At 32.3% G+C, this 11133-nt stretch overlaps 3 protein-coding genes across 3 annotated transcripts; 1 reads left to right on the top strand and 2 right to left on the bottom strand.

The window, feature by feature from the left end:
* Kpol_543p80 (Tkp3 protein) lies at positions 1 to 298 on the top strand (the record flags this gene model as incomplete). The annotated part of the gene is made up of 1 exon (XM_001646059.2): positions 1 to 298. A coding segment is annotated over one exon (298 nt), but the record flags the coding sequence as incomplete, so codon positions are not given.
* Positions 299 to 3604: 3306 nt separating this feature from the next.
* On the bottom strand, positions 3605 to 5422 carry Kpol_543p79 (amino acid permease; the record flags this gene model as incomplete). The annotated part of the gene is made up of 1 exon (XM_001646058.1): positions 3605 to 5422. One exon carries the CDS (start codon positions 5420 to 5422, stop codon positions 3605 to 3607), a length of 1818 nt encoding a protein of 605 aa, XP_001646108.1.
* Positions 5423 to 8164: 2742 nt separating this feature from the next.
* On the bottom strand, positions 8165 to 9982 carry Kpol_543p78 (amino acid permease; the record flags this gene model as incomplete). The annotated part of the gene is made up of 1 exon (XM_001646057.1): positions 8165 to 9982. One exon carries the CDS (start codon positions 9980 to 9982, stop codon positions 8165 to 8167), a length of 1818 nt encoding a protein of 605 aa, XP_001646107.1.
* Between the last annotated feature and the right edge of the window lie 1151 nt (positions 9983 to 11133).

The following is an 11133-nucleotide window of genomic DNA, read 5'->3' as shown; positions in this document are numbered from 1 at the left end:
CGTTAATATAACCTACTTGAAGAAATACAAAGAGAGATCAGATATGTATTTCAGAGAACCACCTCACACTGAAGAAGAGAAGGAGGAGAGAATAGAAGAGGTTATAGCGCTAGTAGGAGAAGATGATAAGAATAAAAAGTATTATTGCTTATTCAAAGGAGTAGACCCGAAGATAACAGTTGAGTTATCGAAAAAACAATTTAATAGAATACCAACAACGAAAAGATTAAATATGCTGGCGACATTTATGCAATTAGTAGGAACTCTTCGAGAGGAAGAAGAGGGAGAAGATGTCGTAATGAATTAGGACACAATTGTGATTAGTCGGAACTAGCATGTGATAAGTTGGAATGTGAATGTGACAGGTTGGAACATGAATGTGATAATCTAACAAGGTCCGGGTTGAGAAAGAATGACTCTTACATGTCAAGAAAGTGAGTCAATAATGAAGGTATATAAATACAGTAGGTAGATCACTAAGATGTATATTAGCTATCCATATATAAAGGTTGCTAATTAGAAATAATAAATTAAGTTGTATTCTAAGCTGAAAGGTGACACACACTAGAGGGTTTGGCATACAACAAAAATTTATTGTATAATATGTGCTTACTAGTTATTAATATGAATAACTCTGATTAAAATACAACTCTAAATATATTGATATATGTTCAGATGTAAAAGTAATATCTGATTGATTCATTTTGGTGATTGATACAAGATGTTTTTAATATAATATTTATATTTATTTCTCCGTAGTGTCTTATAAATGTAACTAAATAAATATATATTAATATTTTAGATAAACAATATTTTAGATGTACCAAAATGTCATGCCTTTTTATATGTTTAGATCCAATCTCATAATCTTAATATTATTTATTTATGATAATAAATTATGATGCCTTTGCACTTCACTTCTTATGATATGATTTGGCAATTACTTAGAAGGTCGAGTATGACATTTGCGATCGAACAATTGCAACGTGTCATAACCTTTACTGTCATAACCTTTACTGCCATAACCTTTATTGCCATAACCTTTATTGCCATAACCTTGAAACCCATTAGTGTGAACCATACATTTTAGGTTACAACAATATATATTTCTTACTTGACTTTCCTTACTAAATGGAAACTCTTCCTAATATACATATCTACTCTATTCTTTTATATATTTCCTAATCTCCTTCATGAGTTGGTTGCAGCCAACTCATATTGTGACATCTCACATTCTGACTGGTGTCCATCTTATTAACCCTGATCGTAAGCAACGTCCTACGTGTTCTGACCTAGAAGGTTCCAGAATGTTCCTTATTTCCACTCACACGTGACTACTTTATAAGATGTTCATGACGTCATAGATATATCTATGATAATGTAACATAAATCAATCTATTAATATGGTATACAATAACTAATCAGGTAATTACTAACAATCAGGTTATTGATTGTTTGCAACATTGTAGAACATTCTAGAAACAAAATAAAAAGAATATTATTGGTAAATTACCAATAAACTAAAATACTTGAGTGAGAGTGCAAGGAATCGTTAGAATTAATGATTAGTAATTACAAGATTGTGAGATCGAAGATTAAACGTATAAATACGGACACTAATCTCAAGATTAGGATAATCTGATTTCCAAGATTACCTTTACATATTTATATTATTATTTTATATTATATATAAAATCCTCACGGAGAAATATAATTTAAGAAATATGTCACCTATTAAAAATGATCAACAATTTCAACACTACGAACCTTAACAAACTATTAGAATGCCTTCACTAAATAATACAACAAAATTTTGTAAAATTTTATTCTGCCAAGACTGTTACGTTTAAATATTTTTCGCACTCTTCTTTGCCTAACTATTTAATATACATACTACTGAGTACAACACATTAACGTAAAATATGTCTTTTCTTCAATTGAACTCAATTATTATTGGAATAATAAAATGAATCACATGACTGGCACGTGACGCTGTCTTTACCAGTAGGATTGTTCTGCTACAAATGTGATAATAGATAGAAGAAGATTTGAACTATAAGTGTCAGCTTTTCGAATCCCATGATCAAGCCACTGGTTCGTATATATTCTAGATAAAATCTAGCCTTTTATCATTTTAGGATAACAGGTCATCATTTGTATCACTGGCACGGACAACGTAATACAAGTCAATTCCCAGATCTAGCTTACCAAATAATTTGATATACTAAAGGGATCTGAGTGCTGACCTAACCAAGCATAAAATGTTAATAGATAATAATTATAATGGAAAAAGACAATTTATTTAATTATCAAAGCATATACATTTGTATATGAAATGGTTATCTGCAGGTATTCATATCTCGATATTTATCCAGAAGGAAACAACCGTTAACTCGAACTAAATTATGAAAATTTTGTACTCAACCTTCAGCTGAATAAATACTAGGAACTCATATTATTTATTTATTTATATATCTAACTTGTAGAAGGATCCTGTATAGCATTGTAGTTCTTATCTATTATCATTTCACCAATTTGATCCATACATGGTACAGACTTTAAGAAAGGATCCCTTTAGAGTTGGAGCACGTGTATTATTTTATAAAACGTCAGACAAAATTTCAGTAACAACTAATTCGACTATTCTTAATAATGTGATATACACACGAATGCTCTTTAAATGAATTGTTTAAGTTATTAATATAAATATTCATTAGTAAAGTTCAATTATGTTACTGTGCTATAGAACTTCTGGTACATTTTAAAACAATGGTTCTAAATTAGAATTTTATTTTTAGCCTTGACGAAAAGAAGATTCAAAAGTTGTCTATTTTTTGAAGATAAACAATTTTGGAATTGTCAAGCAGCACTAATTTTAGAAACTAACCTATAAAATAATTGATTCTTCTTTTTTGTAAAGTTAAATCATTACCTTACATTTTAGAAATTTTGATTTCATCATATAACGAATATGTAATAAGGTTTTATTAACTTTGAAAATCTGTAATTACTTTTACTTTTCATTTTAAGAGCGGTTAAAATTTATTTTACGAGTTGGAAAATTACATCTCTAAAGGAAAGATAGCAATTACAACCCTCTTATCAAAGGTAATATTTTTATATTATTGAATTTACCTTTTGCAAAACACCAATTGAAAGTAAACAATTAACATTATAATTTGCTAGTCATCTCATTTGGATTTTAATTTTTATATTTAAACACTATTTTCAATATAACTTTGGTATAAACTTACTTAATTATAATCAATCGACTTGAGAGTTACTGCCTTACTAAATAAATATTGATGTTTGGTTGGGTATATTACTTATTTAATGAAGTCAAACTTTGTTAGTGTCATTCCATGAAAGTATACCAAATTTTAATTGAAAATTTATACATATTCATCTGAAATATTTCATAGACCCTAGATCAAATAATTCACTTGATTGTGATTAAGTTTGAATTTCATTTTAAAGATGTCCAAGTATTAAAGTAATTATTAGAATGTGTTTAATAAAATCATACGTTTCGGATAAAATGTTTATTAATGATTATATTAACTATAATACAGGAAATTATTAAGATAAATCGAAAATACAAGAATCATGCACACCAGAAGACGTATACACGGTACCACCAAGGCCTCATCGCCAATGCAGCCTTCTCTTCCGCAATTTCCTGCTTTAATAAATTGACATCAGTGTCTCTTCTACCTGTGTCGATATCAACATCTTCTAAAGGTATTAAAAACTTCCAATTCTTTTTCCAAAGTTTATGGGCAATATAGAATGCTAAGATGACAGGTGCTGCTAAATAAGCTGAAAAGAATTCATAAGCACTTGGACTACCTCCTATTGGGAATAAAGCTATATAAAATTGGGCTATCAACATTAAAATATTTAGGAACAATCCCCAGTAAGAGCCAATTACACCAGCCGGTGATACAAATGGAAGCTCATCAGTTCCTCTGCCTTGAGCCTTTAGAGCACCTCTAAAACGAATATGACAGATACAAATAGCAGACCAAGTGAAGAAGGAAGACAGCCCTGAGATAGCAAGTAGCCAATTGAACATCTCATTTTGTTTATTGGATGCAGCAACGAAGGCAATTAAACCAAATGTTGAAGAAATGGCAATACCAACAAGGGGCCTACCTTTACGATCAATATAGGATACGATTTTTGGTAAAAACCCTTGTTCAGATAAAGCAACTAATGTTCTAGAACAACTGTAAATGGCAGAATTACCAACCGATAAAACTGAAATTAAGATAACTACATTGATGACAGATGGTAAACCGCTGATACCATGAGTAACGATTGCGATGACAAATGGAGAGGCCGATGCATCGACACTAGATGAACTTATTAAACGTGGATCATTGTATGGGACTAAGAAACCAATTAATAGTAAACATATGATGTAGAATAATAGAATTCTCCAAAAAACTTGCTTAGCAGCGCTTGGAACAGCTTTTCTGGGATTTTTTGCCTCTGAACCTGCCAAACCAATCAATTCACTACCAGCAAATGAAAATGCAGCAGTAACAAAGACGGAGCAAAAACCGTGGAACTTCTGACCTGAAGTGCTACCAACAAATGCACCAGGATTGTGCCAGTATCTGGCACCAACATATCCACCAACTGGGCCCCCGCCACATACTAATACAATACCTAATATAATAAAGCCAATTACTGCTGTAACCTTAATAATTGAAAATACAAATTCTGCCTCACCATAACCTCTGACACCAAACATGTTGATAATGACGACTACTAACCAAAAAAGAGCAACAAACCCATCAGTGTATCTGACAGGTGTCTCCCAATATGCGACGGTAATAGAGGCTGCAACGATTTCTAACGGTAGGACAACTAACCATTGTAACATATAATTGAAATTGCATGCAAAACCAAATGATTCATCTATGAATCTTGTTGCGTATGTTGTGAATCCACCTGAAACAGGAAACATGACAGCCAGTTCACCTAATGCCATTACCATTGTAAAAATCATGGTACCAGTGATACTCCAGCCGATTAATATACCTGCTGGGCCTGCAGTTCTTAAAGCTCTACCACTCCCAACAAATAAACCTGTACCAATAGCACCTCCGATAGCAATCATTTGAAGGTGTCTACTCTTCAATTTATGCTGTAAAGGTGAACGAGCAGTCTTGATTGCAATTTTTTCTAGGTCTGTTAGATTTGGATCCACTTCTTCAACTTCAACTCTTTTAAAAGAGTCTAAAAAGTTTCCCCAGGCTGATCGATGTGATGCATAGTTTGATGAATCAATTTGATTGTCAAATGATTCCAAAGATTCACTAACGATATCTTGGCCTGAAAAATCATCTCGTATGATAGTGATATTTTTTTCCTTAGATCTGTCTTCTAAGTTATACTCCTCTGGTGAACTCATCTTGGCGATATATGCTTTGAATATATCTTTGGTACAGATATAAGAATGTATAAAGTAAATTAAAATTGAATAATAACAGGGAAGAAAATAATTCAAGATTCCAAGGTTACATTTATATATTTTCGAGAGAATAGTAGAACTAATTAAATTAGATGTTATGAATATGCAAATTTATCAATTAGAAACTACAAATCCATTTTCTGACACTAATCAGGAAATAATAGTTGGGGGAGTAGATAGTAAAAAATAAAAGCAAGAATGTGGATAAAAATGCAAGCAGTAAATTGATTAAAATTATAGATAAAAATAATCAATTAATCCATCTGAAAATACTAGAGATAACTATATCTTTCTATAACCTACTTAAGGTTGGCCATTTTTAATTTTTCAAATGACCTACTAAATTATTCAAAATGTCAGAGTAGCAAAAAGTTTGAGCAAAAAGAGAACATCAAAACTTTCTCTATCTAACATCAGAAATCTAAACAAGTAAAAGGAAGTAGTGGCAAAGTGCCATACATATTTAGATGTAGTAAAATCACATGTCTGTGTATTTTGTTTCCTTTCTATCTTCCAATTGAGCACCAAAGAACAGCAATTAAATGCCGACTTCAGGAAGACATGTCTCATCCATTAAATCAATGTACGGCCATATATCATTAAACCAATGTCAGCAAACCCAAGGTATAGTTTGAAGTACATGTGGTTAGATGAAGTTTGTCTGACAACGTATGCATGTTAACTTGTAACTACTTTATCGTTGATTTCATCAAAATTATGTGATTACTTGGGTGTATCCTTGCATGAAGATTGATTAGATTCAAGTGCTTTTTTGTTAAAAAAGGTAATCACGCTTTGATTTAATGGGATGAGGTATTACAGGAGAAGATATATATGCTGTAAGCTACATGCAGTTGGTAATGATCTAGATAACAAAAAAACTAGACAGAAGCTAGAGCTCAGCCATATAATGTAATCATCTCAGCCGCAGCATTTATAAAGGATAGGCAATAAGAAATTGAGGTTATTCATGCAACACATGCAACATGCAGTCAAGACCATCTTATTATGTAGCTTTTCTCCGTTACCGGGTCATATTATCTATCCCATCGCGTAATATTGACAGAAATTCACAATCAGCTGATTTAACAACAAAATATTGCGGTATGCTGACTATCTCTCTATCAATACAACATGAAGTGATTAGGTTTTCGAAGCTGGAATAATCAAATACATCCTATCCACTTGTGGAAAAGTCGAAACGCCTTTAGATTAAGATCTAAAATCAATAGTCAAGATAGCTTTAGAAGACGAGGTACCAAAGAATCAAAAATCTCTAGATAAGGAGTTTTGTTATCGAATATCACTTTTTTTATTCGTGAAGACCTGGTTGCAGCCAAACTAATCTATTAAAGAAAGTGGTTTGGTAAAGGTTGCTGAAAATTTCTTGATCTCCTCCATTACTATTTCTGTTGCTATTCTTTGATAACAGTAGATTGATTGAAGCGATGGCTATTATTCAGATACGTGATAAAAGGTTTTGTAACATTTAACTGTTATCGATAATATCGGAACAGCAACCTTTAAAGCACAATAGATTAGTCTTTGGTTGTAGACATCTGAATAGTATAAGATCTTAAAGGAAGAGGGGTATCAGAAGTCGTTTGTTGTATGTAGCTTAATCGATTTGGCAACTTGATCGATATAGGAGGAATTTTTTCTATATTTGGTTAATGTAACTGGTAAATATATAGAGAGGGCAAGAAAACGACTATTGATAAAAACTGTCTTTGATGTGTGATGAGTTCTACCAGACAGTTCGATATTTTCGGACAGAATTAGGGAGAGTGGTTTCAAATTTTATCTTATATCTAAATCCGAGTAGACTAAAAAACATTAGTTGTTATTAGTCTTTTTGTCGATACAGTAAAATCTTGATCATTTCGTTTGATTCTGGTATTGTTTCAAGTGCTAGTACCCTTTATTTCTGTATTTATCGACTCCTATTGTTCGTTTTTATTTGATTTTGAATCTGATTGATTTTTTACAACAGGTGAAGATTAATCTTAGAACCCTTACAATTGCTTATACAGTAAAACTTCAAACCACATTAAACTTAATAATGAAATTGAAATTAAAATGTACTAGATCTATTCACCTTTTTCGAAATCCAAAACATGTACTATTGTTGCATTTCGTCAAATTTTGAATTTCACAGAATAATACCCCTACCACTTTACATTATCCAGATAATAGTCATTTCAAAAGATACCTTAATAAAAGTAAGAAGTGTTGTAAAATAAATTTTGTAATGAGAAAAAAAAATTAAAACTGTGTCCATGAAATGTGGTTGGTTAAAACGAATGAACGATTAAACTCATTAGTGAATCTTCTAATTAGTTATCTATCATCTCCAATTGCTTGATTTAGTTTCCGAGATAACCTATAATTTCTAGTTGATGACACAGTTTGGTATCTACCCTCTAGATAACAAAAAAAATGTAAGGAAAATTCAGAATTTCAAAAATATCAAGGATTTAAAATAAACATTGATTAATATAGAAATATACAAGATGTTACCATTTTTGAGAAATAAGAAATGTACAATGATCCAAAATGACGGAAAATGTGGATGTCATTCAGTGACATTTCGTTTTGATAGGAAATAGCTAAAGAAAAAAAATAGTTCCTAAGCCTATTGACAAATTTTTCTTATAAAGTTTGGTCAAGAGGTTATACCAACTAGCCACACCAGAAGACGTATACACGGTACCACCAAGGCCTCATCGCCAATGCAGCCTTCTCTTCCGCAATTTCCTGCTTTAATAAATTGATATCAGTTTCTCTTCTACCTGTGTCGATATCAATATCTTTTAAAGGTATCAAAAGCTTCCAATTTCTTTTCCAAAGTTTATGGGCAATATAGAATGCTAAGACGATAGGTGCTGCTAAATAAGCTGAAAAGAAATCATAAGCGTTTGGACTACTTCCTATTGGGAACAAAGCGTTGTAAAATTGAGCGACTAGCATGAGTACAGCCAAGCACATTCCCCAGTATGAACCAATAATGCCTACAGGAGATTTAAATGGTAATTCATCGTCACTCCTGCCATTGACCTTCAAAGCAGACCTAAATCGAATATGGCAAAAACATATACTTCCCCATGTTAAAAACGAAGAAATTCCTGATATAGCAAGTAACCAGTTAAACATCTGTTCCTTTTTATTTGAAGCGGCAACAAAGGCAATTAAACCAAACCCACTACAGATAGCAATACCAACAAGTGGTCTACCTTTACGATCGATATAGGCGACAGTTTTAGGCAAGAAGCCTTGTTCAGATAAGGCTACCAGTGTTCTAGAACAGGTATAAATGGAGGAATTTCCAACCGATAAAACGGAAATTAGGATAACTACATTGACAACGGATGGTAAACCACTGATCCCATGAGTAACAATTGCAATGACAAATGGGGAAGCGGATGCATCTACACCTGAAGAGCCTAAGAGACGTGGATCTGTGTATGGGACTAAAAGACCAACTAATAATAAACAAAGGATATAAAATAACAAAATTCTCCAGAAAACTTGTTTCGCAGCTTGTGGAACTGATTTTCTGGGATTTTTAGATTCTGCACTGGCAATCCCAACTAGTTCACTACCCGCAAAAGAAAATGCAGCAGTAACAAAAACAGAACAGAAACCTTTAAACCTTCTTCCTGGGCTATGACCAGCAAATGCTCCTGGGTCGTGCCAGTACCTTCCACCAACATATCCACCAACTGGACCACCGCCACATACCAATATGATTCCTAAAATGATGAACCCAATGACGGCGATAACTTTAATTAGGGAAAATACAAACTCTGCCTCACCATAACCTCTGACACCAAACATGTTGATAATGACGACTACTAACCAAAAAAGAGCGACAAACCCATCAGTGTATCTGACAGGTGTCTCCCAATAATCGACGGTAATAGAGGCAGCCACAATTTCCAGTGGTAATGCAACAAGCCATTGAAACATGTAATTGAAATTATTTGCAAAACCAAATGATTCATCTATGAATCTTGTTGCGTATGTTAGAAAGCCACCTGAGACAGGAAAAACGACAGCCAGTTCACCTAATGCCATTACCATTGTGAAAATCATGGTACCAGTGATACCCCAGCCGATTAATATACCTGCTGGGCCTGCAGTTCTTAAAGCTTTACCACTACCAACAAATAAACCTGTACCAATAGCACCTCCGATAGCAATCATTTGAAGGTGTCTACTCTTCAATTTATGCTGTAAAGGTGAACGAGCAGTCTTGATTGCAATTTTTTCTATGTCTGTTAGGTTTGGATCCACTTCTTCAACTTCGATCCTTTTAAAAGAATCTAAGAAGTTTCTCCATCTTGATTTATCGATAGTAGATTCTGGAGTCGTATTTGAAAGATCTTTATAGCTTAATGTTTCACTAATAACATCCTGCCCCAAGTAACAATTCTCTATAACAGCTTGCCCTTTCTCTTCTTGAGCGTCGCTCGTAATATTAGGATCCAATGTAATCATTGTAGAGATAAATGGTAAAATTCTTTGGTATTCAGCGTTTATATTATTATATTTGAAGTGTAATTCAATGGTAGAATGGTTAAAGCATTGCCATTCTTTCAAATCTTAAAACTTTTTGAAGAGAAGCATACATATTTATATATGTATTTGTTTCTTTTCTTCTTATTTAATTTAAAGATTTTGAAAAGTAATTTATAGACATCTAGGAGAGTTTATAAATGAATAAGCAGGAAATGTACAACTGTAGTTTTCTTGCAGATTTGAAAATTGAAATTTATGAGCATTACGAGTTTTTGATATGAAGCTATTCCACAAGCAGTAAAGAAAACCAAAAAAATGCTACAATTGTTTCTACTTTATTAGAAATCTAATAAACTTACATACCAACATCATTAAACTTAACAAAATTGCAATACTTTTAACCTCAAGTCTCAAATGTTGGAGCAACTTACATACTTCTTATACCAATAGAATACCAGCTAAAATTAATGTAATTTTATAAACTGTTTGGATGGTTTCAGCATCAATCTGTCGGTATAGATAAAGGCTAAAGAATATTAGCTGGAAACTCAATTGCTTCCTCTTCATAAGTAATAAAGTTTGTTATGCATTAATGCTGCATTTCTTAAATTGTAAAAACATCGATAATTGTTTTGTCATTGAATAAGAGAAATAGATAAAAGATAGCATTACTTTACAGAAAAGATCCATCCATAACTTTCTGACCTTTTAACAACTATCTATATATGCATAAATCAACCCTTGTATGAGAAATTATAATAAGCAATATCTCATCAACTTTACTGACAGAAGAAACGACTGGTATGCAATAGGTTCTTGGCGAAGGACTTTGGTCAAATGACGTCATATGAAATTTAATAGAGAATGTTAACAATGGATAGTGAATTAATATATGTATTTATGTAGTATTTTCTACAGATCATTAACACTTCTACTTCATAATCGTTGGTATAATTATTTTTCGATGATGAGGTTCGAGTGTCATATTTATGATATGTTCAAATGGTATTTTGGTGTCACTCCTTCAATTAGTTTTTGCTTGATTATTATAAACCTAATGATATTTTCGTGTGAGAGTCAAAAAACATGAAATATGTAGTAAATCTAAAAGTGGAGAAGCAAATGAAAAT

The sequence above is a fragment of the Vanderwaltozyma polyspora genome, genomic scaffold (assembly GCF_000150035.1).
Source record: "Vanderwaltozyma polyspora DSM 70294 KpolScaffold543 genomic scaffold, whole genome shotgun sequence".
In the NCBI taxonomy this organism is placed as follows: domain Eukaryota; kingdom Fungi; phylum Ascomycota; class Saccharomycetes; order Saccharomycetales; family Saccharomycetaceae; genus Vanderwaltozyma; species Vanderwaltozyma polyspora.
The sequence above is the reverse complement of the archived record's forward strand: the minus strand, read 5'-3'. Positions and strand labels throughout refer to the sequence as shown.